Raw genomic sequence first — 27,067 nt, 5'->3', positions numbered from 1 at the left:
TATCCAAAGTGTAGCCTACAAAAAAGACTAGAGGCTTTGTTTTTCTCTCATCTGTTTCTACATGTCTCAAAATTCAACACACCAACTCTTAGTTAGCCATTCTTTTCATTTCATTCATAATAATTTTATATTGAATTTTCTACACATGACTAATGAAGGTCGAACAGCAAATGCAACTGCACAGATGTTGCACTTTCTGACATGACTGTGGTGCATTTTCTCACTTCTTCAAGTGTTTCAGGAAGTGGGGTAGAGTCACCAAAATCAGGAAACTAAGCGTTGCTATTAATACTACAGAGCAGAGGGCTATAGCTGGTGAAAGCTGATGTAGTCTCAGTTGACGACTAAAAGAGCTGCAGCACACTTGAGACAGCAAAAGGAAATCTTTGGACGAATGATGCACCTTGTGCGGTGATTTCATTCGTTTTTAGGACTTTACAACCATGGAGGAATCCATCTCAAGCACTGAATCAGGTGAATATCATTTACGTTTTTTAAGTTACTTTCGATCAGTAAAGATATATTTAAAAAAAAGTGTACTTAAAAACATTGTTGTTAAACAGTATTGGCTACTCTTTCAGAATGTTTTGTGTTTTGAATACATGTTTATTTAATTGAATTTTATTGGAGTAACTTTCATTGAGAATTATTATCTGAGCTTTCAAAAGAGGAAGCTGTCATTTTAGCTGTCGCGTGTAGGCAAAGTTATATGTTGGTTTGTATCAGTCATGTTATTGGCTATTTACAAAACAGATGGCAGGTCTCGCTGCCCTGTCATTAGTAGGAGCTGTGATGAAGGTGAACACTCATGTTGAGTTTCTTTCCCAGTTAGCGTGTACAGAGGTGAACTTGACCTGATTAAACACTGTAATGAGTCAAACAAAATTACTCTGACCAGTGTTGACACAGTGCAGTGTTTGCACAACTCCTTGTTGGCTCTGGACTGAAATATCAAACAGATCGGACATTCATTCTGCAGCCACAGTAACCTTGACATTCCACGGCCGGACAGCTGGTATGTCGTGGAGCATTTCCATGACAAACACTACCTGCTGAAACATGGAACCAACACATAATATCACCAGTGTCATGTCATTAGTGTAATTTTTGAGCAGGACTGTGATTCATTTGACATGGTGCGGCAGGATCAGCAACGTTTAAGAGGAACTAATGATTAATATTTTCCAACTTTATGCTTTGCGAAGGCAATTTGCCAGCCGGTTGAATACATGCACTGTACATACTAACCACACTCTAATGTATTCTGTTTTTCAGCAATTTCTGACTCCCTCTCGACATATGAGCTGCTAATTCTGCACACTGCAGAGGCACAGGAATGGGCGTCGTATTTGCAGCAGATCCTGCGAACTTCTCGGAAATTCCACAAAAGGTCTATTCTGCTGTATGCGGTTGGACCGGCCGATCAGCTCCACGGATACAACTTTGAATCTTTCCAAAGCTGCAAGTGCATTGTGCTGCTCCTCACAGGAGAATTCCTGGACATCCTCTGTGACCACGAACTGCAGGAAGCATTTGAGAGGCTGCTTTACCCTCCGCACAGAGTGGTGGCGCTGTTATGTGGCATATCAGAGGATGACGTACACGAGGAACAACTTAGAGACTGGGCGAGCTGGAGAAAGCTCTATGCTGACGACGAGCCTTCTGTTTACCTTTCCACCATTTTGGAATCAGTTACTGACAGTATGCAATGTTTTATCACATTTTATCCTTTCTTAACACAAAACGCTGCATTATGATAGATACATGTCTAAAATATGCAATATTCACATAAACTGCTCAGAGACCCAGAGAAGAAACAGTCAGTTAAAAATTCTGTTCTTCCAGATTACAAAAGACGTGTCATTTAGCTGTACTGCTAAACCTGCAGATTTTTACATTTTTAAAGCTGAACTGAGGCATTATTTACATTTTATTGCAGCTTTAATCATCTGTTGTTAGAATTTGTGGCGACACTCTTCAGTCGTTCCATCACAGTGATCTCAGACACTCATGTCTATACTGGTTTTTGTTTGAAAAATGATCAATTCTTCAGTAATTTGATTCACTTTATGTCTCAAAAAGGCCGTCTTGTTAGCTAGCTACCTTAGTATATAAGGTAGCTAGCTTAGTAGATAAGGTAGCTAGATAAATAGAATTCATGTGCTGTGCTTCAAACGTCATAATCTGATCCACTAGAATGGAGTGAGTAAAATTTCATGCTGCATATGGTGTTCAAGAATTGGCAAGAAATGCTGGAAAAACATCAAAAGCATCTTGCTGTTCTAAAGACAATGTTTAATCAGTACGGTTCACAGAAGTAGCCGTTTTTATTTGGTCTGAAGAAATAATTTCTGTAAAAGGTGGACACGGTTATATCTGCATGCTTTCTGCTGGGTTAGAGTGACAGCAAAAGTTCAGTACCTCAGAATTTAACAGGCGAAATTGAAACTTATCACCAGAAGTAAGCGAGTGAGTAGGTTGTTTTATGCGTGGATCCTTAAGCCGTCTATGAATATTTATTGACTCAGTAAAACATCTTTAATCTGTGTAGAATGAATTAAAGGTATGTATTTCTAGAATATTTAGGTAACAACAAAAATTAACAAATTTCTGTGTGTCTTTTATTTAAAGGTAGACGAGCTTTGGCTGAACACAAGAGCCAAGCTGTTGCAGCTGCAGCAGAGTTGGACCTTACGGCAGAGTTGGACCTGACAGCAGAGTCAGACCTGACAGCAGAGTCGGACCTGACAGCAGGGTCGGACCTGACAGCAGAGTCGGACCTGACAGCAGAGTCGGACCTGACCGCAGCTGCTTCACCTGAAAATTTTACCCCTGATGAAATGGAGGAAGTGGTGTCAGAAGAGCAGAAAGAAGCAGTCCTGAAGGATGAAGAGCCTGCAAACACAGGGAGTTTAACAAGCGAGGAAATGAGTTCACCCACGCACCTCACCTGTCTCACCGTTCAGCCAAACAGAGTTCTGTGTGGGGTAAGACTGAAGCAATTACATAATAATCATTTTAACGGCAATATTTGTGTCTATCACAGACACTCTGAGTGTGTTACTAAGATTAATTTTCACTTTTTTTTTAATGTTTGCACACAAATATATTTAGCATTTACATGGTGTTGCATTGGAACAAAAATTCATGCTGAAATCAATGAAATATTTTACCCCAGTCCTTGTTTTGTAGATATGAGCTATTAAAGTTCCAATTGTTAAGAACTGCTAACATGCTGCTTTATTCTGCTTCACCTCTGTTTTTTTAAGGAACAGGAGACGCTTTTCATCATTCTCACACACAAAATAGATGATCAGTCGCTACCTGAGGTGGAGTTTTCATCTGAAAATGTAGCTACAAAAAGAGTGCAAGGCACCATGTTGAACGAATACACGATAAGTGTTCCTGCACCGGGTAAGTATCTAGAGGAAGCCATGTGACGTTAAACTGCTGCATAGCGTTTTACTTTTCAATACAAGATCTCCATAACTTGCATCTAGACTTAATGTCGTTATTAAATCAGTATTTTATTTTGTTTTCTTTAGAAATGCCTGCTGGAAATGCATCACTCACTTTATACACTGACCAATCATGTATCAGCTTGAGGCCTGTTACATATTACACCAATATGGAAGAAGTCAGTCGGTATCTTGAAAATGCCACTGATCCTGTCAATTTCCTCTGTCAGGTGTGACATTATGTCTTACACAAAGTAACACTGTTTGCTCTTTTGCAGGTTATGTAGTCTTTATTTAATGTTTTTTTTTTTTACTTCCAGGCCTTCAACTTGACATCCAACACAACAGAATCGTTGGACAACATACTAACTGACTCATTAAAATCCAGGATGCCTGCAGCTGGTCTTCAGCTGTTTGGAACCAAACAGATTGAAGAAGCCAATATGTCGGCATGTAAGTTTGATACTCTCATTTCTTGTTCCATCACTTAGCTACAACGCTGCTGTTTTTGCAAAAGTATTACAAGAACACGAGTAAACCTCTTAGTTTGTTCTGTCTCTGCGATGCCTCTTTGAGCTTTTTCGGCGAAGTAACAGAAAGTGAAAGTGGCGCCTGAGAGTCGACATGTAGTCACGTAACAGGTTGTGTCTGTTTGTTTTTTGTGCTTCAGATCAGCGGAACGAGGAGCTTCCCACTTTGCTCCACTTTGCTGCTAAGTACGGCCTGAAGAAGCTGACCACCATTCTCCTTCAGTGTCCCGGGGCTCTGCAAGCCTACAGTGTGATGAACAAGGATGGAGACTACCCCAACAAGCTGGCAGAGAAGAGTGGCTTCAATGATCTCAGACAGTTCATCGATGATTTTGTTGTAAGTCCAGAGAAGATTTTTTTTTTCTTTTACTGTAGTATCCACCAATTATTATTTTCGTCTGGCAGTCACGTTTTTGTAAGTGTCATGTTTTGTCTTTGAACAAATCCAGGAGACAGCAGACATGCTAAAATCTCACATGGAGGACACCATCAACACCGACGATAGTGCAGAGGTGTATGAGATGATGTCGGCTACCTCTCAGGATATCATGATGAAGTACTCAGGTTGCTCAGAGGATATATACGAGTCGATGCTGGAGATTGACCCTGGTTGTGCAGAGGACCTATGTAAGATTTACCTGATTTCATTTATTGGTTGTAACATTGATTAATAATTGCAAAACTGGCGGCTGCTGATGCTGATGGTGTTGTTTTTTTAGATGAGGTCATGACTGCTGTAGACGAGAACCCTGAGGAAGCTATGCTCAGGAAGTTCTTCCAAGGTATACATCCTAATAAATATATATAAAGAAATACTGTTTGATATTCCAGCCCTGTTTGTAACAGACTTACTTCGTGTCCTTCAGCCAAACCACATGCCACAGATGTCCCGGATAACAACAAAGACTTTAAAAGTGAGGAAGAGGAAAAATATGACCCCCAAAGCTTTGATGAAAGGGAAGAGGAAGAGGAGGACCCATACAACCTCTGTCCTGAAGACATCTACGATACTGTAGATGGAGACAGCACCTACAAACCTGCAATCCTGAACCGTCCACCAGCCCCCATCCCCAGACCAGAGTCTGAGTCTGACGCTGAAAAGCCTGTAACATACATCTCTAGAGGTATGGTGCAGACTGTTTTTATTTATTTGTATTTTATATATGTATTTAATAAAAGTGATCTTTAGGCAAAAGTAGATAATTAAAATTTTTTTACAGTGTTTTCGGATAAAGGCATTTCCGAGAGTAACGCAATGGAATCTGGATATCCTGCAGGTAAAGTACAGTTTACTCACAGTTAGAATCTGTTTGTCTTTATTTATTAGAGTTTGATGTCATCCAGTACAATCAAATGCTATGATTAATTACTCCGCCAAGGAGGCAGAGCCTTGGTGGAGTTATATGACGATCGGCGCTGGTTTGTCTGTCTGTCTGTCTGTCTGTCTGTCTGTCTGTTAGCGACATTACTCAAAAATGGATAAACAGATTTGGATGAAATTTTCAGGGACGGTCAGAAATGCCGCAAGGACCAGGTGATTAGAATTTGGCAGTGATGCGGTTTATAGTCTGGATCCAGGAATTTTGTAAAAATTCAAGCTGTCAGAAATGATACGACTGAGCAGTCTTGGTGGAGTACTGTGCTCTCTAAGTGCTTTTCTACTCCTGTTATGTCATCATTTGAAATTCAAGTTTACATTTTAAAACAATAGACCCAAATGGCATTTTTGGATTTAGTAGGCCAAGTAGGTTCTCAATATTTTGCATTATTTGATCTAATACCTACTCATGCTGTGCTCAACGGTGTGCTGGATTTTTTAATTTTAGTAAAATATTACTCATGAGCATAAATGGAAAACAGAATATTAACTTCTTGATTCTATCTAATCCACCGTAAATGAACCATTGTGGTATTAGTGTTGTTTCAGTGATACCAAATTCATCAAATTAAACCAGCAAACATAGTTAGTTAGTTAGCTTAATGGTTACAACTAAATGTATGTCAGGGCATTTTTAGGTTTGTCTCAGAGTAAGTAGCTATCAAAGAAAAAAATATTCTCCTTCCAGTGCCTCTAGGTGTTTTTTGCAAAAGACATTAAGACCTGATGCAGCAGTTAAGGCACAGGTGTACAAAATGCTAGCTCCTCATGTTGCTGCCCCAAATTGTGTATGTATTAAACTTAAAGGATGCTAAGAATACAAGCAAAAACAAAAAAAAATAATACATTGGCATCCTAGTAAGCTATGACAGTAAGTGTGTACAATACCAGAGTTCCTGAATTAGCTTTCAGAAATGGAGCGCAGCCCTCTTACATGTAATTAAACTTCTGAACCACAAGCAGTTCCTGGGTGTTTGCTGTTGTCATTGTTATTTTTGCTCCCGTCACATTGTGACATAATTTTTTTCTGCAGTATAAAACCAAGCACCACTGTAGAAGAAGCAAAACCATTGCTAGAAATAGAGACAAGTTGAAAATTGCATTTGTGTTTTTCTTATCTTTTCTTTCCTCTTTTACAAGTCAATATGATAGAAATTATTTAGGAACTGACAGCCTAATATTTTATGAATCAGTTTATTTGTAAAATATCAGAGCTGGCACTGCGGCGTAATGAACAAATGAAACTACAGTAATACAGTAAGACGACACTCTCAAAACAGTGATCAACAAAATAGGTTCTTCTTCTGCAGAGTTGAAAATAAAGTTTAATGAATAAAAGTTTTCAGGGATTTAATTATTACGTCTTATTTTTAAATTAGCCTGTGATATTGTGGGAGCATACCATTTGACTAACTGTGGAAATGTTGCACTCGAAGAAAAACAAAATAATTTCAAGTTCAACCCCGTTTGCAAGACAGTACACAACTCCTAGTACTGTTGTTATTGTGGTAGGCTTGTTAGTCAGCCTTATAGTCATGACTACATGAAAAGAAATGTGTTTCTTTTTGTTTTGTTATAACAAGTTAGTTCTTTGTCCTTTAAATGTTGCCATTTTATGACATTGAAATGCTTCTTAAAACTTCTGAATACCTTTAAGTCCTGTTCCTCAAACATTAGTGCATCTTTTTCTCTGTCAATTGAAGTTCAGTTTAACCAATCAGCTTAGTTCTACCTCATCACCATGCAGCATTTTATTTTTACTTTGCAGTGTTTTTGCCAATTACTGAAATCCAAACAGATATTTTTCCTTGGCTGGAAAAACTACAAAGTGGAGAATTTTATAATGTTTTGATGTCGATGTTGATTGATTTTCCCACCCGTTCAGCTCGGCCTGTGGTAGAACCCCCCACACCTGCTTATGACCCCTATGCTGGGATGAAGACCCCCGGACAGAGGCAGCTCATATCCCTGCAGGAGAGGGTAAAAGTCGGGGAGATCACTGTCGATGAAGCGGTCCAAGAGTTCAAGGCTTGGCAGTTTGACCATGAGCAGAGGGCGAACTCCATACGCTATCAGCAGGTAGATAAATATGCTAAATTTGTGATCTGACATGTGCTGATGGATTTTCAGGCAATAAATCTAACGTGTCTGTTTTTCCCCAAGGAAAATCTGAAGAAATTACGAAACAGCATCACCAGACGTCACAAAGAGAGACAGAAGACAGGGAAGGAACTCGGTAGAATAATTTCACAATTTAATATTGAAATATAGTCATTGTGTTTCTTGGAAGCAAATCGCTGTAATGCAGCTTTGATACATCTCTCCATGATGGATTAACTATGAGCAGATGTTATTGGGATAAAATGACAAGTTACTGGGCAGCAAATGATGAAAAATAACATTCTGTTGTTTGTCAGCGCTAAACTTTGGTGTGGATTTCCTCTCCTAGATTATGAGATTAGTGCTCCGCTGCAGAGGAACTTATACTGGGGCTCCAATGTGACAGTAGAGTGTGCTGTGTATGAGCCTGCACCCAGAGCAATGGCCCTGCCCCCGACACCAGCTCAGGGTATCCAGAGGGGCAGCTGGAAGACAGGCAGCACCTCCAGCACATCCAGTGAGTCCCAATGCTTATTTTTCCTTCATGAGTTTTTTGTCAGCGCTATGGCTCCGTGATCACAACTGTGTCCTCAACATACAACTAAACAAGATGGCTACAGTGCAAGTTCTCAGTTGTTGCTTTCCTCTTTTGTTTGTGTGGCTCTCCTCCCACTTCCTATTAAATGTATGTCAGATGCTCTCGACTTCAAGCATGTGTGTGTCGCTGCAGCCCTGTGATCTGTTCATGGCGCTTCTACCTGCCTGCCGTTTGAGTTCCTGCCTCCACATTACTCAGGCAAGTAGGTGGAGGAAATTGTTGAAGGTGACAGGGCTCGAGAAGTGCCAGTTCTGATCATCAGTCGGTCTTTTCTGTGCATTTCTTTTATCTGCGGTTGAAGGAACTCGGCAAGGATTTGAGAGAAAGGATTACTAGAGCGCTCACATGGAGGCACTAAACTGCAGTGGTACTAGCTGGGTGTAGCTTGAGTAGTGGGAGGAAAAGTTAAATCCAGGGGAATAATCCAACATTAGATTAACTAGTGGCCAGGGTGGGCCTGACTCTAGACATTTTCGAAAATTCATATTTATTAGAACCTATGTTTGCTGAAATCATTCAAAAACGGCTTCATGCATTTCTGACAGATGTCTTGACTAATGGACAAGTCCTGTGCCTCATTTCTACGACGCATTTAGTCTGTTAGTGTTCCCTCTGTGAATGCAAATAAGATGAAATCTCTAAAGAAGCTTTGAATATTGAATTAGTAGAAGATACACCAGACTCAGCTACAAAGAAAAAAAAACACACAAGCTCTGTTCCGAAGATTGCTCAGTAAAAGATAGACAACGAAACCCATTGTAAAGGTTTTGGATGTTTCTGATTTCCCTAAAGATAGATAGGTTGATTTAAAAAAAAGAGTGATAATATTTGTAGTCAGCAGAGCTAGATCTTTCATTTTATGTACCATAAAAGATGGATGTTGTTCTACGTTTATTTGAAAGATAATATGTATAACAGTACACTTCATATTACAGCATACTACAAATTGTTAAGGAAAAATTGTAGGTAATAGGTCATTTCGAACCAACATACAGAAGGTCATCCCTTGACTACAATTGGAGACACACAGAAGCACACCAACTGCTCAGACAGACAACTATTTGCTGATATAGCAACAACAACAAGGTTAGATCCTGCCTCTTTTCTCTTTCAGACAGTATAAACCCTGCAAGGACAGAGAGACTCCTCAGAGTTGATACTGACAATGCACTTGTTATGTCAATTCTCCTGAATTCAGTAAAGCCTTTTTCTCTACATCAGTCATCTGAGTGTTCCTGAGTTCGCCTCCGGTGTTTCCTCACCTGACATCGCAGAAATTCCCTAACACAAATGAACTAAACGTATACATCAATCAGCATCAAAACCACCTGCCTAATATTGTGCAGGTCCAAGTTTCCCAGCAGAACAAGAAGATCTATTTTTTTTTCACTTCATCTGTTGGAGGTTTTAATGCTGTGGCTGATTAGTTATTGTAAACTATATTAGCATATTATAGCACACTGCGTCAGTCGTTGTTGTGCATGAAGAATATCAGGTTGCTTTGAAAGCTTATGTTTGTTCACATCTCTCAACCCATTGTAGCTTCAAATATCATTAACGTCTTTGTATTTTATGGCCAAAAACATTTCCTCATTTTGAAATGCAACAGCAACAGGGAAATATGGCAATTCTAACCTTTGATATCAGTGTTGAAATACCCAGAATGCCAAGTGCAGCAGACGGCTACACTGTGGCCAGAAAGAAAGATCTGCAAAGACTGTGATAAAATCGGCCTGCTCTAGTTTGTCACTGTTTTTAATCACTTTATTTTTCTTAATTTTACCAGTTCAATAAGATCAGATAGACATTAAATTAATAATATTAATAATAAAATGAATAATAAATAATATTCAGTACTGTATAGTTATTATTTGTTTGTTCTCTTTGCAGTTTTTCTGAACTCAATCTATTTTTTATATTTTTTATATTTTCTACAGAGCTGATAGAATAGTAAGGATATGAACTGTTATTTTGCATTCAGGATTTTTTTCTAAAAGGTCAGATACTGTGCTTTTTAAACAGCTGATATATTCTCAGGATTTCAAGCATCATTTGCTGGCAGCCTCATGATTCTCACATTACTCCGTCTGTTCTCGACTTGTCTCTGTGTTCATTCTCGCTCTCGTCGCTCATACCTCTCCCTGCTGACATTTTGTACAACTGTAGCGTCTTTGTTTTGAGACTTCACAAGACGTTTTTACCCACATTTGGCGAAGTACTGTTACGACACAGTTCACCACAAGCACGAACCTCAAACAAACTTGAAATCACGTGTTTTCTTGCCAGATTAACCTCCTTTTGTCTTCACACCAGGCACGGAGAGCAACCGACTGAGCACTCACAGCACTTTTAGCTACAGCAGCGGGACAGAGCCCGACTTTGAGGTGAGTCCCAGTTAGTGATGGCAGCATTTGCATCTTCATGGCCTGTGGAAGGTGTAATCTTCACTCAGACTTGCATGACAAAGTGCTGCCCCTGACAGTTCATCACAGCTTTTTGATGTAAACTCAGAGTTCAAGTTCTCTTGTGATGCTGCACTATTTTTTTACCACCTACTTTCATTTTTTTATTACCTAAAGTATAGATAAACTTATATTTTAGAATTTAGAACATGTGTTTCTCTGTTGTAAAATCTTGGCGTCGTTGCTTCAAAATCATTTGGGTATAATCAGAGCCGGGGTGTTCTTTCTGAAGATTTCCGTTTTTACACACTAAATGAAACCACTACTCATATCACAAGAGTCTTATATGTAATGAAGCAAGTGACAGCCATTTAATGAATACACTGACAGATTTTTTTTTAATATTTAATTATTCAGTTGGTCTTGAAAGCCCCTTCTGATTAAAATCATGCTTTTCACCTCATTAACATGTCTATACAATGTTTTGTATGTCTTAAGAGACATATCATGAATGCAGTAAGCATAGTTCCATTCATGAGTTGCGTTAATCAATTGGAAGAATATTAATGTTTGTGTTTTGAATCAGTCTCATTGAGTTTTGTGATTTATGAGCTTATGCTGCGCCCCTGCTGAAATATTATAAAAAACATTTGTCCTGCAATTAAAGTTAACTGATTGGAAATTCACTTTATCCCTATCACGGTGATTAATCACGTATATATTTTCTCTGGTGGTAAAAAGTCAGGTTAATGTGTGCATTACAACTAAACACGTTCTGAAAGGTTACTTAAGTCTTTGCTGCTGTGGGTGGCCTTTTTTAACCTTATGCATGGGGTTATTCATGTCCAGACGTCTAAATTGTACGTCCAGCAATCTAACAAGTGCCAAATCCGCTAAGAGGAGAGCTGCCGTTAACAGATGGGACTGGTAAATGAATTTAACCAATCAAAAGTGGCTACTCAGTTTAGATCAATTATCAGAGGAAGCGGGATAGGCGTCTCGAAGAAAGCAGTTAGTAGCTAAGCGAATTTCCTCGACGACCAGCTTAATCGTTCCTCAGAATCCCACCTGGGTTAGATCCCTCTGGGCTGCAGGAACCTGTGAGCCGTTAGATGGAGAGCTGGTTCAGTGATTCTCTGACGATTAATTAAATTAATTTAGGAGATGACTGCCAATGGGATTAACACAATCAACATCATGTGAGCATATCCACTTTGAAATTGCAGTGAACTGACGACAATCTCAACAACACAGGATCAGACAGCCGGGGTTTCATATGTAACAAACCCAAAGGAATCTATCCCTTTTTGTGCCTTTGTCTTCTAAAGAGTTAGTTTGTGGATAGAAATTACTTCAGTACAACAAGTGTGTATCATATAGCTGTTTTACGGTGTTTGAGCAGAGTCACGGGTGAGCTGGTGTGCTCCAGCTGCAGTGAATGAGGAAGAGGGGTTGAAGAGAGAGAGTCAGAGAGACAGGGACAAGTTACATTTAAACCATTTTAAAGTAGGAAGTGATTATTTTTATAGAAACCACTTCCAAATGTGTAAAAGTGATAGACAGGAAAGAGTGTTTATTAGACTGGTCACCGTTTTATTTGGAAGTGAAGTCACACATTAGATTTTTTTTTTTCAAGGAGGCAATAGAAAATTTCCCTCCTCCACCGCGACCTCCACGACCATCCGACGCTGCGCCCCACATTCCTCCACCCAGGATTCCTCCACGGATCCCTGAAAGGTCAGTTTAACACGCAGTGAGTCACATCACTGATGCTGTTTGTGCACAAAGCAATGCAGTCTCGCAAATATATTATATTGCACTGTCTCTATGCCTAATAGAAAATAAAATACAAGCACAGATATCATAAATGTGTGATAAAGTGTGACAGAAACAGACAGAGAGACCATTAAAAAATGTACAAGTAACAACGAGTGAGGCAATAAACGATAAAGAGGAAACGTTCACCCACCAGTGATTCACAGCTGTGAGCTACAGAGGAAGCCAGGGTGAGAAAGTAAAGGGGGCGTTGATGTAAACACAGAAATAACTTCCATACACAGAGGTGACAGCTTCTACCGAGAACAGCGCTGAAAGAAAAGTTCAAAGTAATTCTAAAAGTAGTTTCTTTTTTGTTGCTATGCCTGAAATGAATTCTTGTAAATTTGTGAAGCTGTGCAGGCTGATAACTTGAACTGATAGAGGCTCTGCGTCTCTTATCGCTTTAAAAGGTCGTGTGGGCAACAGCAGCATGTCAGGTTTAAACTCTGATACACTTTTCATTTGTTCAGCTGTTGAACATGACACGTACACTACCGTTCAAAAGTTTTGGAGTCACTTAGAAATGTCCTTATTTTTGAAAGTAAAGCAGTTGTTCCAATGAAGATAACATTAATTTAATCAGAAATACAGTCTAGACATTAGTAATGTGGTAAATGACTATTCTAGCTGGAAACAGCTGATTTTTAATGGAATATCTCCATAGGGGTACAGAGGAACATTTCCAGCAACCATCACTACTGTGTTCTAATGCTACATTGTGTTAGCTAATGGTGTTGAAAGGCTAACTGATGATTAGAAAACCCTTGTGTGATTAAATTAGCACATGAATAAAAATGTCAGTTTTCGTGGAAAACATGAAGTTGCCTGGGTGACCCCAAACTTTTGAACGGTCGTCTATATTAAAATACAGTACATGTCTAATTGCTTGTTTGTGGTGTCGTTGTGTATGAACAAACTTGCTTTTTGTGAACTTAAATTTACAATGATGAAAGGAAAATATGGCAATTACATATCTGACCTTTGACATTAGCAAAATATTGAAATCCCCACAACTTCACAATGCAGTTAAAATTTGAGCTTTAGTGTTGAGGAAGCGTTTGAGAAAAGCAGGCAATTCGATTTCTGTCGGTTTTAGTATTGGGAGATTTAGTTTCAATACACTGTAAAGAAAGAAAGTTTGAGGTGCCGGAAATAATGTGATAAAATCTGCCTGTGCAGTTTTTTTTCTTGCTAATTTCATGGCACTGTGAGATCTTATCGAGACCTTTTTTTCTTCATTTTGAGGCTTTGCATGAACTTATTTTAAACGAAAAGTTTAAAATAAGACTGTACATGTACATACAATTGACAAGGACGATGTGATACAGTATTATCTGTCAGCAACCAGATAACACTGTGTGATTAATACAGTTAAATACCAAATAATCAGTACAGTAACATATCACAGGTGTTCCCAAACTATTTATCTCCCCACCCTCCAAAGTATCGGTGACTCCAAACCTCAGCGACCTAGAAGCATTCAAACACTTGCTGTGACATGGTTTTAGTGTGCATTTTGAAGTATTCCTGTAAAAGTTAATGGAAATTCCAACACTTACTAAACATACCCAATTTCACAATAAAATTTTTACGCTTGCTTTAAGCTGTTCAAAAAATAGCATAAGAGCTTTATTGGAAAACCTTTCTGAATACATTCTGACGTACCGGCAATGATCGCATGACTGATCAGCTGTTTATGCTTCTTTTGGTATCTTTAAATAATTACGGTTTTCCCGATTTAAAGCAGTTCCTGAAGACTATTTTTCTCTCATTAATAGACAAAGTTTGTTTCTTCTTCTTCTTTTCGTTTTCAGCTGTTGACTTTCAACTATTTTTGCTTCTGATTACTTCTACTCTGTTTATTATCTGCCTATACCGCCACTTCTAACAACACTACACAGTCAAGTAGTAGTAGTAGTTCTTTCTTTCTTTCTTTCTTTCTTTCTTTCTTTCTTTCTTTCTGACTGTTTCTTTTTCTTTTCTTTTCTTTTCTTTTATAATCTTTTTTGATCATTAGGGCTAAAATACATGTTATGTAACAGTTTTTTGTGTGTTATTTGATTTCTGGAAACCATCTCTAGACTTCCCTCAGTGCCTCACAACTTCTGGTGCTCTAACAGGTGGAATATCAAAAATACAGGGCACATTTAATGTAACACTAAAAATCCATTTAAATTAAAAAGCGACATAAAACGACCACAGTCCAGCGAAAATGCGAAACAGAATGTTATGATACCTTTTCATATTCCAGAGGATGTTCATATTATTGACTCAGTACACATCACACAATAACTGTTTATTTAAAATAAGAATATGACTTTTTAACTTTTCAATGTGGTATAGAAATGCTGTCTATGCTTTTTACATGTTCAGTTATTATAAAACAAACTGTAAGTGGACTATTTTTATTTTTAAAATAGTAATAATAATAGTAATTTCTGTACAAACTCTTAAATTTATACAAATGATTATATTTAAAGTGGATGAGTTCTCATATCAATGAAAGCTAAAAACAAACAAACAAAAAGAACAGCAGCAGCACTTGTGAACTGTGAATGAAAAGCGCAGTATTCCTATTTTTTGGTGACATGTACAGTAGGTTTTATTGCAAGAATTTTATGAATAAAATAGTCACAGAAAAGAAGCATTTATTTGTTCCACAGTTTCCCCGCCAGCCTGATAATCTTAAGTAACTTTTGTGTGGAAGTTCAGACAAGCAATTTAAAAATAAAACTTGAGATTTTTAGATATTATGTTTTATATTTTTAAATAATATAATTGCAATTGTTTTATCAGATTACAGTTTAACTAAAAATGACATATTTGTATTTGTTAAAAAAATTACATTTGTAATAATTACAATTGTTTCCAATAATTATAAACCGTTTATTGTAGCAATAATTGTAAGTGATAAAAACATAAAAGCATACTTCATATATTTATCTAACCAGCGTATAATTCTGTGACTTGCTTACCAGGGTGAGTGAAGTGTACCCAAATGTTAACTATAACATTACAGTGGATAAATAAATGGTTCAGGATATGAAACACTGGTTTTCAAAGTCTGGACAGTAACATATATGACATGATAGCTGTTTCTTGTTAAATGCTGTTTTGTTTATCTGTCTCTTTTACTTAGTGGTGATCATAAATTGCAGATCAGAGTTTACCCAACTTTCACGGTGTGTTTGCTGCAGCATCAGAGCCAATAATGTTTGTTTGTCGCAGGGTGCCAGAGGTGGTTCATGAGCGCTACATATCCTGCCCGACTCGGGCGCTTCCTCAGAGACCCTCCTATCGACAGACAGACTCAGCGCCTCCCGTACCTCGGCGCCTGCGGTGATGGCCTCATATCTGCACTGTCTGTGTTCAATCTCTAAAGTTTAGGGTTATTTCTATGAAAGGTGGATGGAGGAGATGACGATGTGTATCGCTGTGAACAACTGTCAGAATTAAACAAGATGAATCCGTGAAAAGAGAGTTTTACAGTTTGTTTTTTGCTTTTATTATTATTTGTATGCATCACTTTGCCTTAACAGAGTAATTCTATTCATAATATTTCTCTGAATGTGTGTGTGTGTGTGGGTCTGTTTATTTCTGTATGAGTGATTCTGCAATACTCAGTATATGTTTTATGGCCTGTTTTTACCGTAAGAAACTTTACCATGAGACTTGTTAAGTATCTTAATAATAAAAGGAATTTAGGTTTTCAGGACTTAGTTGTTGTTATTGTGGGGTTTTGTGTTGAGATACTGAAAATAGGGTAATTATTTGTTGTATTTTTAATTTTAATTGTGTTATTTCCATGTGCTGGAATGTCCTTTAGACTGAGCAGTGACTTTAGAAAAATATATTAGATATTCCTGTTTGTGTTTCTACTTAATTGTGAGTTTTTGTAACAATATTCTATGTACTTATTTTACCTCAGTTCCTGTCACAATTATATGCCTTAAATGATTATCTCAGTCATGTGTGTCTTGACAAATTAACATGTTGTTATACATCAGTGTTTGTCTGAATTTCATAATGAACAATGATAATATGTTAATTTTATAAACTTGAAACTGTCCTTGTTTTTACTGGGTACTTGATTTTTAACTGTGTTACACAGTTTGGTCACTTGATGGTGCTCTATATTCTCTGTTTGTCCTTCAAAGGTGGCCTTCACCCAACATCTTTATGTAAGTGAAAACTTTTTTCTCACTTTCATCCCATGAGGCATACAGCAGTTTAATTAATCGACTTCACTCTTCTGAATATAAATGAATCCTGACTGCAGAAACTGTCTCCTCTGAAGTTTTCTGAGGAGGGATGTGTATAAAGTGTGAGAAAGTGCGGCCTGACAGGACTTCTGGTTGAAATTTTCAAGATAAAATCTTTACTGAAAAACACTTCATCAAAGTGAAAAATCTGTGGTAGTGTAATTATATTTTATTCATTTTATAATTCATTATATAGATGCATAGTTAAAACTCTAAACAGATTTTACTGTGTGAAATGTTGTCTGTTGTCAAGATTAATGCACTCGTTCAGGTTGATTTTCGTTCTCGTTTACAGCTGACTATATGCTTCTACTGTTTTAGGTGAAAAATGTAAACTTTCTTCCACATTTTTTTTGTATTTTCGGACCACGACCATGAAGTGTGTTTCCCACGACTTATGTCTCAGAGATTGAGGTCTGCATCTTCTCAGATGTGACAGAGGTCATCAAAACTCTTAAACAAGAAAAGACTCTTAGTGGTCTGAGGCTTTGTGAAGCATATTACTGGGTTCCATATTAACCGTGAAACCAGAAGTAAAGCCTTTTAACCATGAGAAGTTACGACTAAGACACGCGCTCAGTTAAGTCACATTTCATATAGACATATTACTGAGACTCAGTTGTGGTATTGTAAATATGGGATTCTGTGAAATGTCTCAACAGATATTTTTGTGCATCTGATCTGACCCCAGCTGGCAAATACATTCAAGTAACATGTTAAATAATGATCACAGACCTCATCAGATAAAAAAAGCACATCTTGTGCGCATTTATAAATCAATATAAGCTTTATAAATCAATATTTATAACATTCATAAATCAATGTTTTATAGTAACAATGGAGCATAGCAAAACATATCAAAACAATGAGCTGTAAAGTGCATTTTTGTAATGTTTAAACAAAAATACAGCTTTAATGGTGCCTTCTATCAAGTCATGTAATACTCAGGGAATGTTAAGGGAATGTTTTGCAAACATATTGCTGAGAGTCAGAGGAGTGTTCTCTGCATGTCTCTAATGTTGCCCAATTTTGTGAAAATGTTTTGGCCCACATTGGAAAAATGCAATTCAGAACTAAACCAACAGTGTTAAGACTCTCCATATATTTGTTTAATGTTCCCAAAATGTTCCAAGTCTTGGTTCCCTCATCCTGCATCCTTAAACTATTCCCAGAAAATTGTTGAAAACCGTTTTCAAATAGTCAGGTGAGTGGAGCCATATATATTTAAAGGTAAGAGTGAGTTACAGTAATATTATAAATCTACAAAATTAGAAATCTTGATCCCAACTAAACAATAGCAGAGTTGCCGATTATAGTGGTGTGGTCAGGGAACCATAAACCCACTGGCTGTATGTTTCCCCAAAAGTGAAATTCCAAAAACATTCCAAAATTATGGTTTGGGACATTTCAGTTGAGGGAAGTGCAGTAAACATGCTAGGAATGTTCCCTCAAAGTTACAAAAACGAACCTTCAGGGAACCTGAATGAGGTAAATGAGGTAACCCTTTCCCAGCAACAGTAGCAGCTACAAAGTTAGCAAGTAAGCTAACTCCGCTAAGGAGTCTGATATTTTCTCCTGAGTTGGTTGAGATAAAAATAGTGTGATAAGTATTTTTTATTAAAATAAGAATACTCAACTTATAGTCACCACGTACAGGAAAACGGGACTTTAATGAATGCTAATAATGCTCGGGTAAAAGTTGCTTCGCTAATGCTAGCCTTAATTTATGTTGGCTAATTCAGCTAAAGCCGTATTCAGAAACGTATTAATGTGCTTTTTTTTTAACTGTATGAACTGCTTTGTTATACAATTAATGTATCTACAGCTCCTACATTTGTTTCACTTTAGTGTGGAGTGTCTGAGTCCGGGCTGTTACAGTGAAGGACAGCCCCCCGGTGCCGGCGGGTGTGTTTGCCGCGGTGTTGACGCAGCCGGAGCCGGTGAGTGAGGCGCTGACAGGACGCTGAGCAGCGGAGCTCAGTCAAGTGTGTCTGCAGCAGCGAGCACAACACTGGATCTCCAACACCCAGAGGTGAGAGCTGCTGCTAGAGCATCATGCATGAGTGCGTTTAGTTTTGCTTTTTAGATTTTCTTACTTATATAGCCATCTTTCTTTCTTTTTCTTCTTATTTTGCCTGAGCACCGTTACCAGGCAGTTTATTATCATATGGTGCAAAAACAATGCTTTTTCGTATGAACCAGTCAGTTCTTTAATGCCAATTCAGCAGAGTTTGGTAAATGTAAGTGCTTCTGTGAGCCAGGTGTGGTTTGATTTTGCACCTCAGCAGAAAGGCGCTCTGCTGTGGGACAGTTGCTGCAGTACACTGTGATCCATACAGGGGAAATGCGACCCGCCATGGGTGCCGCACTCTGAGGCTCAATGCCCAGGAGGAAACACACAATCTTAATCAGAGAGTGCAAGGCTTCCACATTCATCACAGTGCTGTGTAATGATACCGAGGTTAATTTTATGAACACTAATCCATCCTTTTGTGGTGCGGGTGTTTCTTTAAGTTGCAGCAGCTGTGAGGTTTACTATGAGCGGTCGTCATTGTGAGTCATTGTGAGTCAGACTACAGCCTACTACACATTCACACAGTGACATCAGGACCATGCACTTAATGGAATGCATATTATGCGGCATGGAGGTGTCAGGAACACTTTACCTAACAGTGGCTCTCTATTGCAAAGTGTCAGACTAGCCTTTACCATGTTTGATTGGGTGGCATTTTTGATGGGAGGCTGATTTGAGGGGATGTTTTATAGGGGAGGGAATCACAGAGTAGCTCACAGCATGATAACAATGATACCTTGATACAGAGGTTCTGCCAATCTTCTATGATACATCACAATATGTGTGTAACTGAAGGAGAATTCCAGATTTTATGTGTTTATTCACTGCATTATGTTAAAGCAAACAGCAAAATTTGAGGAAAAACTACCCAATTTAGCATTTTTACAGTGGCTGAGTTGGTTTTTGACTTTTAAAAACGCGATAACGCTCATATTAGTAGATGAGTATACATTTCATTGAATAAGTTCTGATGTAGCAAACATTTAACTACTTGACAGATCAGGTGTTTGTCATTGTCTTGCTTCCAGATGGCATGAAACATGGCCAGTACCAGCTAACATGAGAGAATAATTGCACCTTTCCCAAGTTACAGCACTTTTTGAAGACATTTTTCTCTTGTCACATTTTGTTTGTTTTTCTTCTTCTTCTTCTTAAGGCTTTTTAGCCAGTGCAAACAAATGATTTTGTTTCCAGCATCTTGTACTGTTACTGCCATGCATAAAGTGGCTTTTACCACAAGTGTCTGATGGCACTGCACCGTCTAGTTTATTCGTTCCACAGCAGTTAAATGAAATAAGCCTAATTCACATGTTCTCATTTTCATTTTTTTGCGACACTTTCAAAGTTTGCTTTAAATTTGCCTCAAAGACATATGGAAACTAAGCGAGTGTTGCCGTGTAATATCATTATTGTTTAATTTCAATCATGTGGAAGTTTATTTGTTTAGCTCACTAATGTGCTTTTCCCATTGTGTACCATTTCCTCTTTGAGCTTCTTCTGCGGGTTAGTGAACTTCTATTTATTTTTCCCACAGTTGTTTGATAAGCAGCTCCATGACTAGCCATGAAGTCTTGAGTCTGGCAAATTAGTCATGGGATTCTATTTAGTGCAACGGTTTAATGAAAATCTCCCTATTTTCTGCCAGTGTATCAATAACGTATTGCAAGTGGAAGTGATATGTTGCCTTATCAATACTGTGTTTTAGCACAGTTTCTGATTTTCCACTTCTTATTCCAGTGGCATCTCTGTGAGTATGAGTAACTGAGCAGCTATGTTGTGTAACTGCACGGTAGTAACTGTGCGTGTATTACCTGCAGCTGTTGACACATGGGCCTGCATGTTAAACTATATGTTCTAGTCTGGCAAACAGGTTCGTCCCGAAGACACATAATGAACAGCATGTGACATGAACAACTGGTTCACCGAACAAATGTAGACTTACGATGACAATAACAAAGCTCTAGTTGAAATATTATACACATATATACGTGGTTTTGAGCTAAAATGGCACCAAAAATTTGTAGAAAGAGTTCATCTACGGTTCTACAATTTCATTTAGCAGATGTTTTTATCCAAAATGACATACATCTGAGAGTAGATGCAACACAGGCAAGGATCTAGTCAGGAGAAAACAACCTGGATAAGTGCCATAAAACAAGTTAAAGTGTGATAGGACCTTGGTGTCTACAGGCAGTGCAGGAGGTAAAAGGAATTTTTCTTTTATTTTTTTTGCAATCTGTACAAAGGTGTTCAGTGAAGAGTGAAAGGGATTCAAGCATTTTCAGTCCAACCAACCTGCAGTGTAAACCCTTTACCACTAAGTGTGCTTCACTTTATGAATGAAATTAAATGTCAGTATCCATCTATTAGCTATATCCACTTTATCCTGTAGAGCACCATAGGGAGGATGGAGCCTGTCCCTCTACCAAAACAGATTTCAAGTTCAACACAGACCCTAAATGTAAGTAGAATAAAATAATTTTTCCTCACTCTCTTTGCAAACTTCGGTGCTCCACTATCAACGAGTTGTGTTCTGTGAAAGTCAACAGAAGGTGCATCTCTGTCTGTGTTTTCATTCATGATTTGCTCCAAGAGAGCTGCGTAATGTGACGCTAAACAAGCTTGATAAAATATTAACCCTAACACAAATAATTAATCAAACTCCTTCAAGGACAGAGAGGGAAGGAGTCTGACGGATTTTCTGCAATCCACCTGTTTCAGAGTTTTGTTGTGTAGCTGGCAGATTTAACAATTTCACAAACTTCTCGACCTGTCTTATCATGTGGTCGTACTGGACACAGTTAGCAGAGATATGCAGTATGTCGACAGTGTTTACAGAGAAAGAACAGGCTATCCATTAGCTCCCCACATGTCCAGCATGCTTTTCAGGTTCACAAGAACATTGACTAGGTGGTAGTTGAGCAGGGTGTGAAACAGACCTCTGGTTTACAACATGTTAGCAGAGGAGTTGTGCATGTTTACACCGAGAGTTTGATAGGTTTGCGTGAGTACATGCATCAGATACACCAGTCCTATGTTTGGTGCCCAGCAGCTGAGCCGTAAGCCATTTGTTTAGTTAGTTAAAGAGCAGCCAAAACCTGTAACTATTTACACTTATTGCTGCGCAGTTACAGCAGGTCAAACATAGTGAAGTAGCTTTTTTCTTGAGTTTGGAAGGATCTACCTTAGGACTGTCATGAAAGCAGATATGTGATTATCATGTCTAGAAAATGTTAACAATTTTATCACAATATCTGTGGAAATTTAAAATAATTCAGTCAAATTAATCTTTAAGTTTGCATATTGTGTGTCTTGTCTCTTTTTTTGGCCAATGCCTCACACAAAATACAAGTGTTGGGAGGTGGAGAGAGAGTTTCTAACCATAATTGCACTTTATGTTGTACTTGTGTTGGCGTGTCAATCAAAGGGCTACTACCACGGGATTATTTATATTACTTTATGGCTATGTTATCATGATAGCAATAGTTCTCCTTTAAATATCACGCTTATCGTCAGTTACATATGTAATAAGACACTAAGAAACAGTCTTGTTTTCAGGTGTTTTCATGTGTTTCATCAAGATTTCAGGGTGCTGAGTAAGGATGGGACCTGTTTCTGTGAACCCAGCACAGTAGTTAATATTTTATGAAGCTTGTTCAGAGTCACATTACACAGTTCCCCTAGATTTGAGAGGAGCAACCCTCGGAAACATGAATCTCAAAACTGAATTTCAAAGATTTGCCACAGCCAGCTGGCCCCGGGATCAAATGCTCTTGTTTTTCCAAGATGATTTCCATGTGTTTTGAAAACCTTACAGACAATATTAGAACATATGAGCTAATCACAGTCATTTTTATTCAAGTTAAATCAACACAAGTGCCTCATTAGAATTAGCTTGCTTTGCCAAGTTAGTGTGTCATTTATTTGTTGCTTTGATTCATTAGAGGAGATATTGCCTTTGTAGTGTTGGCCCATTGTGCTCGTGTGTTCAGAATAAGGGGAAAATGAAGATCAATCATCATAGTTAGGGAAAAAAAATACTTCACAAAAGCAAAATAATTTAATGTCCGTCTGTATTTGTAAAATTCTTGAAACTGCCCTTATATATTAGTCAGATTTTATGCATGCCAGCTGCTTAGTGGAGCAGTATATTTGCATGACATGAACAAAAAGCTTTGTAGTGACAGTATTTGTAGGAAACAGTCTTGTCTTTACTGTGAATAACGAATGGCTTTGGATCAGGCCGGACGTTTCAGCCAGACACCAGGTTTCTGTTTTCACTCCATGTTAATGTTACAACAGGTTGCTTGGCAACCCTCTATTCTCCCCCCTTGTCTGCCTTCGCCATCGCCCGCTATTGGCTGAAGTGGATGGTGAAGTGAAGTGTTATGCTTTGGCTTTTCAAGGTCCGAGGCACAAAGAAGCCTCCCTGATCATGGACGCATGTAAACAAGGCAGTGAAAAGACAATTTATGCTATGCTGATGGATTGTAGCAGCATCCACCTCCACTAACACCACACCTCCACCCGTCTCCCCCAGCATATATGCCAGCAGCTGATGGAAAACAACAGCATTACAGCTGATGTTGGCAAACATTTTAATAAGAATCTGCCTATGACCAGACAAGACCCATCAAATGACACTGATGCATTGCAGTTTTATGACTCAGTCACTACAAAATCTAATAAACAGTAATAAAAATCTGAGGCACCACCTGTGAAGCCAGGCTGTTATTGATGGAGCTGCCTGTTGTGTTTGTTTCTGGGTGTGGCGGGACGCCGGCATTCCTGAAATAGATGGATGATGGGGACCAGTTGGAGTCCTGCTGCACGCTCATTTCACACAAGGATACCTTCATAGCACTTAAAATTGCTGGATTATCACATCGCTGTTTATATTCACGTTTAGCCGCCATATCCTATGACTCAATTATCAAGTAGTGCTGTCACATAGGCGCTCAGAGAGTTATATTAGGGGACACAGTCAGAGCTTCCAATCCCTGCCGGAGTCAAAACATCCAGCAGAGATGAGGAAACACTTTCAGCACTCTCTCAGACAATGATTTGAATTGTCATCGCTGCTCACCTAATGTGCAGTCCGCCCTGTTATCTCAGCCAGGAGGAATCTGCGCTGCACAGCTGAGCTCATTATGTAGTTATGACATTAAATAAACATCGTGTGTGTCTCATATTTATATTCAGAAATTAAATACCTCTACATTATCTCAAGGCATTTGTCCTGATATTGTTCCGATTTTGTCTTTTACTGTACGTAGATTTTCTTATTTGAACTTTTCACTCAGCACCTACCAGAGTAAACTCTCTAAAAGTCCCCTAAAGAGACACCACAAAGTTACTTAAATATTCAGTTCAATGTTTATCCTCCCTGCGAGGCCTGTGATCCAAGCTTTCTCACTCTTGGAGGATCGCCTGGAGTCCTTGCTGTGAAGATGTATCGCTCTGGGTAAACTGTCAGCTCACTGACATTCTTATTACGCTGGCTTTAAAAGCCTAGCAGGCATCTTGTAAGCAGTCTGGCTCTCTAACACGGTGTCTGTAACAGGCAGTTTGGTCCGAGCGGCCAACGACAGTCCTCCCCAGAACCTTCACATGTACCAGCCAAGTGTTCCCTGTCCCAAGGATCTGGCCATGGTCACATCCAGTAGCTGTCTGGGCTTCTCATGGATACGCTGGCAGGCCATGATCCTCTCCAGGCACTCAGGGACACATCTTTCATTGACAAGTGTCATGGCTGGTTTTGTTTTTTTCCTCAAAAAAAGACCTTCTAATGGTAGACCTGATAGAGACATGACAGTGCACTGTATACTCTGAAAACTCATTAGTCTCTATGTTACTGTGATATTTCATTAGCTGAGGTTCAAAGAATTCAAAGTCATTGAAGCATTGTCCATACAGACTTAACTTAAGCTCCATCCATTATCAACATGAATGTATAATCCTGCTCAGAGGTCCATAATGACTGCAGCATGTAAGTTACATACATTTCCTTTTATGCTGCAGTTGTTTGAAATGAACTTCAAATAGCTTCAGTTGAGGAATGTGTAGAATCCCAGGCTGCTGTCCAGTGAGGAAGCTGTTTATGGAAGAGAGTTGGGAGGGTGGAGGAGGAGGTGGGGGTCTCTTCTCAATTAGGGGGATAAGCTGCTGCTCCGGAGTGGCCCTTTCGAGCCATGTTTGGAGCTGTTTGGTGGGATCTACGCGCAGCACTGCATAGCTTCTCCCCTCTCTGCCATTTGTTGACAAAGCAGAAGTCAAACGGTGTTATGTAAGAGGCCTTTCTCTCCGTCCGTAGTACAGCTGAGCGTGTGATGATGAGAGCTCTTTTGTGTTAACATAGCTCACATTTAAGCCACCTCTGACTGTTTCCCAGAGACCCCCTGCATGAAATACATCACAGTGCAACTTAGCACCACCCCTCCTTTTTTTAGTTTTAAGAACAGGCAGACAGAGGAGATCTGGAGGCCGATTCAGATAAAGTGATTGTTACTGCAAATAGAAAATACTCTAGCCCTCCAGCTAAGATATTGAACTCAGAAATCAATTTGGGGAAAAATCAATATTCATAAAACCATGTTGTGTCCTTATCTGCCTTGTTTCTCTGATCAGATGGAGGTTTCTCCCTGCTTACACTAAAGCACCTGTCCTTTGAATACTTTAATTACTACTCTAACATAAGACTTAAATAACATCTCTGTAATTTTTTCAAATTAAGAGATAATCTTTTCATATTTCTTATCTATTCAGAATGAGCTGTTGTTCACATGGCTTCAATTTGAATGTAATTTTTCGAGGAAAATCTGTGCAGGTGGGGGAAATAATTAGTGATAAAAATAATGTTTCTTTCATAAATATTATTCCTTAAAGTAGGAGTGTGGGACTTTCATGTATAAATGATTGTCTGTTATATTCAAGTTCATATAATAGTGATTAGGCCTTTCAGTGCCAGGTAAAGCTCTCTTTATTTCCCAGTACACCTGAGATTTAACCCTCTAAACCCCAAAACTCTGTAGATTTGAAAGGTACATTTTGTTCTTTAAAAAAACAATCTCCAAAATGACACCATTTATTAGAGCCAGAAACTCATAAAAACAGAAAGAATTGTTGGATTTTCAACTGTCAGATGGTCCTTGAACTACTCACATGTGACTTGTTTTTCTGGAAACTTAAGAAAAAAATTAAGCTCACAATCATAATGTTTCATGAAAATCACCTTATTCTACACGTCACATGTAAAAATTTGCCAAAAAATCCTTCTAACAGATTCTGTAACAAACTCATAATTCGGAGCTCCTCTGTACAACTTAAAGCCATTAGTGACTCTGCTGCAACCAACAGTCACATGACAAAAATTCAGAGAATATTCTGCTAAACTGGGCTGAACTACAGGCTGTGTTTACACAGAACAGACAGGACACAAGTACGGAAATAGATGAGTAGGAAAATAAGTAGTAACACCTGTGGGCAAATGTTGTACATGTTGATTCCAGATTTTTTTTATTTTTAGTATTATTTTTAAAACATAAATAATCACAGAAATTCAACTTTTGGTTTTGTCTATTTTTAGGATTTGTAGATTTATAATTGCGACATACAGTACTGACAACATTTTTTAATTTTCTTTACTTCTAGCTATGGTTGTGCTGTTTTTATAGAAATTCTTGACTTTATATTGCAGTGAAAAATTATCCCACAGTGAGTAAAAATGTGACACACACTTATTTAGGAGTTGGACGAGGAAATGAAAACACACGAATGGCTGTGAAACTGAAGCCACAGGCTGGTCAGTGTAGCTTAGCATAAACTGGAACTGAGGGAATATGGCTAACCTGGCTCTGACTTTAAAAACACATCTGCCAGCACCTCTGCATCTCAGTAACTGACCTGCATTTCTTTTTGTTTCATTCATACACAAACCGAAGTTGTATGAAAGCCACTGTAGCTGGTCCCTCCTTGTTCCATATGTTATGCTAAGCTAAGCTATGCTAGTTCACACTGAACTCCAGCTAGTCGATACACAGACTTAAGACTCCTCAAAGGCAATAACCATATGTATGTGCATATTTCACTTTTTAAAGTGTTTAATTGTTTCTGGAATAGTTTTTATCCTTTTTCTCTCTTTTATGTTGCTGCCAATGAAATATAACATAACTTTTTTTCTTACTAAGAAATGATTGATTGATAAAGTAATTTATAATATTTTGTTATTTGGAACCATAATATAGTATATTTTAAACTGTATTTTATTATTATTGTTCATCTAAGTGTTTCTACTGGGATGATTCTTAAGATTTTAGTGTCATAGATCTAAGAATGTACACTACTGTTCAAAAGTTTGGGATCTCCCAGGCAATTTCATGTTTTCCATCAACACTCACACTTTTAGTCATGTGCTGACACTAAACCTCAAATATAAACTGCATTGTGAA

At 38.3% G+C, this 27,067-nt stretch overlaps 2 protein-coding genes across 11 annotated transcripts in view; both read left to right on the top strand.

Annotated features, from left to right (window-relative positions):
• The first annotated feature begins 326 nt into the window (after positions 1-326).
• pik3ap1 (phosphoinositide-3-kinase adaptor protein 1) lies at positions 327-16,353 on the top strand. Of its 2 annotated transcripts, XM_022196324.2 has the most exons (17): positions 327-474; positions 1,276-1,701; positions 2,632-2,987; positions 3,270-3,414; positions 3,546-3,688; positions 3,779-3,911; positions 4,129-4,325; positions 4,438-4,615; positions 4,708-4,770; positions 4,855-5,112; positions 5,209-5,265; positions 7,252-7,445; positions 7,530-7,602; positions 7,816-7,983; positions 10,378-10,448; positions 12,103-12,203; positions 15,513-16,353. In XM_022196324.2, exons 1-17 carry the CDS (start codon positions 444-446, stop codon positions 15,625-15,627), a joined length of 2,709 nt encoding a protein of 902 aa, XP_022052016.2. In that variant the 5' UTR covers positions 327-443; the 3' UTR covers positions 15,628-16,353. The 2 variants fall into 2 exon arrangements, with proteins under 2 accessions (XP_022052016.2, XP_051815683.1); XM_051959723.1 differs by lacking the exons at positions 10,378-10,448; positions 12,103-12,203; positions 15,513-16,353 and adding an exon at positions 8,161-8,828.
• Positions 16,354-18,454: 2,101 nt separating this feature from the next.
• LOC110952671 (sorbin and SH3 domain-containing protein 1) overlaps positions 18,455-27,067 on the top strand; it is a 48,280-nt gene continuing 39,667 nt past the window's right edge. For 3 of the 9 annotated variants that reach the window (XM_051959717.1, XM_051959718.1, XM_051959721.1), the window contains exons 1-2: positions 18,491-18,578; positions 21,013-21,081. In XM_051959717.1, the coding sequence (XP_051815677.1) occupies positions 21,028-21,081 (54 nt within the window). In that variant the 5' untranslated portion in view covers positions 18,491-18,578; positions 21,013-21,027. Of the gene's footprint in view, positions 18,579-21,012; positions 21,082-27,067 lie in introns of all 9 variants that reach the window. The other 6 variants (XM_051959716.1, XM_022196322.2, XM_051959720.1 and 3 more) reach the window with 5 other exon arrangements.

Source organism: Acanthochromis polyacanthus, chromosome 15 (genome assembly GCF_021347895.1).
Source record: "Acanthochromis polyacanthus isolate Apoly-LR-REF ecotype Palm Island chromosome 15, KAUST_Apoly_ChrSc, whole genome shotgun sequence".
Taxonomy (NCBI): Eukaryota; Metazoa; Chordata; class Actinopteri; family Pomacentridae; genus Acanthochromis; species Acanthochromis polyacanthus.
The sequence above is the reverse complement of the archived record's forward strand: the minus strand, read 5'-3'. Positions and strand labels throughout refer to the sequence as shown.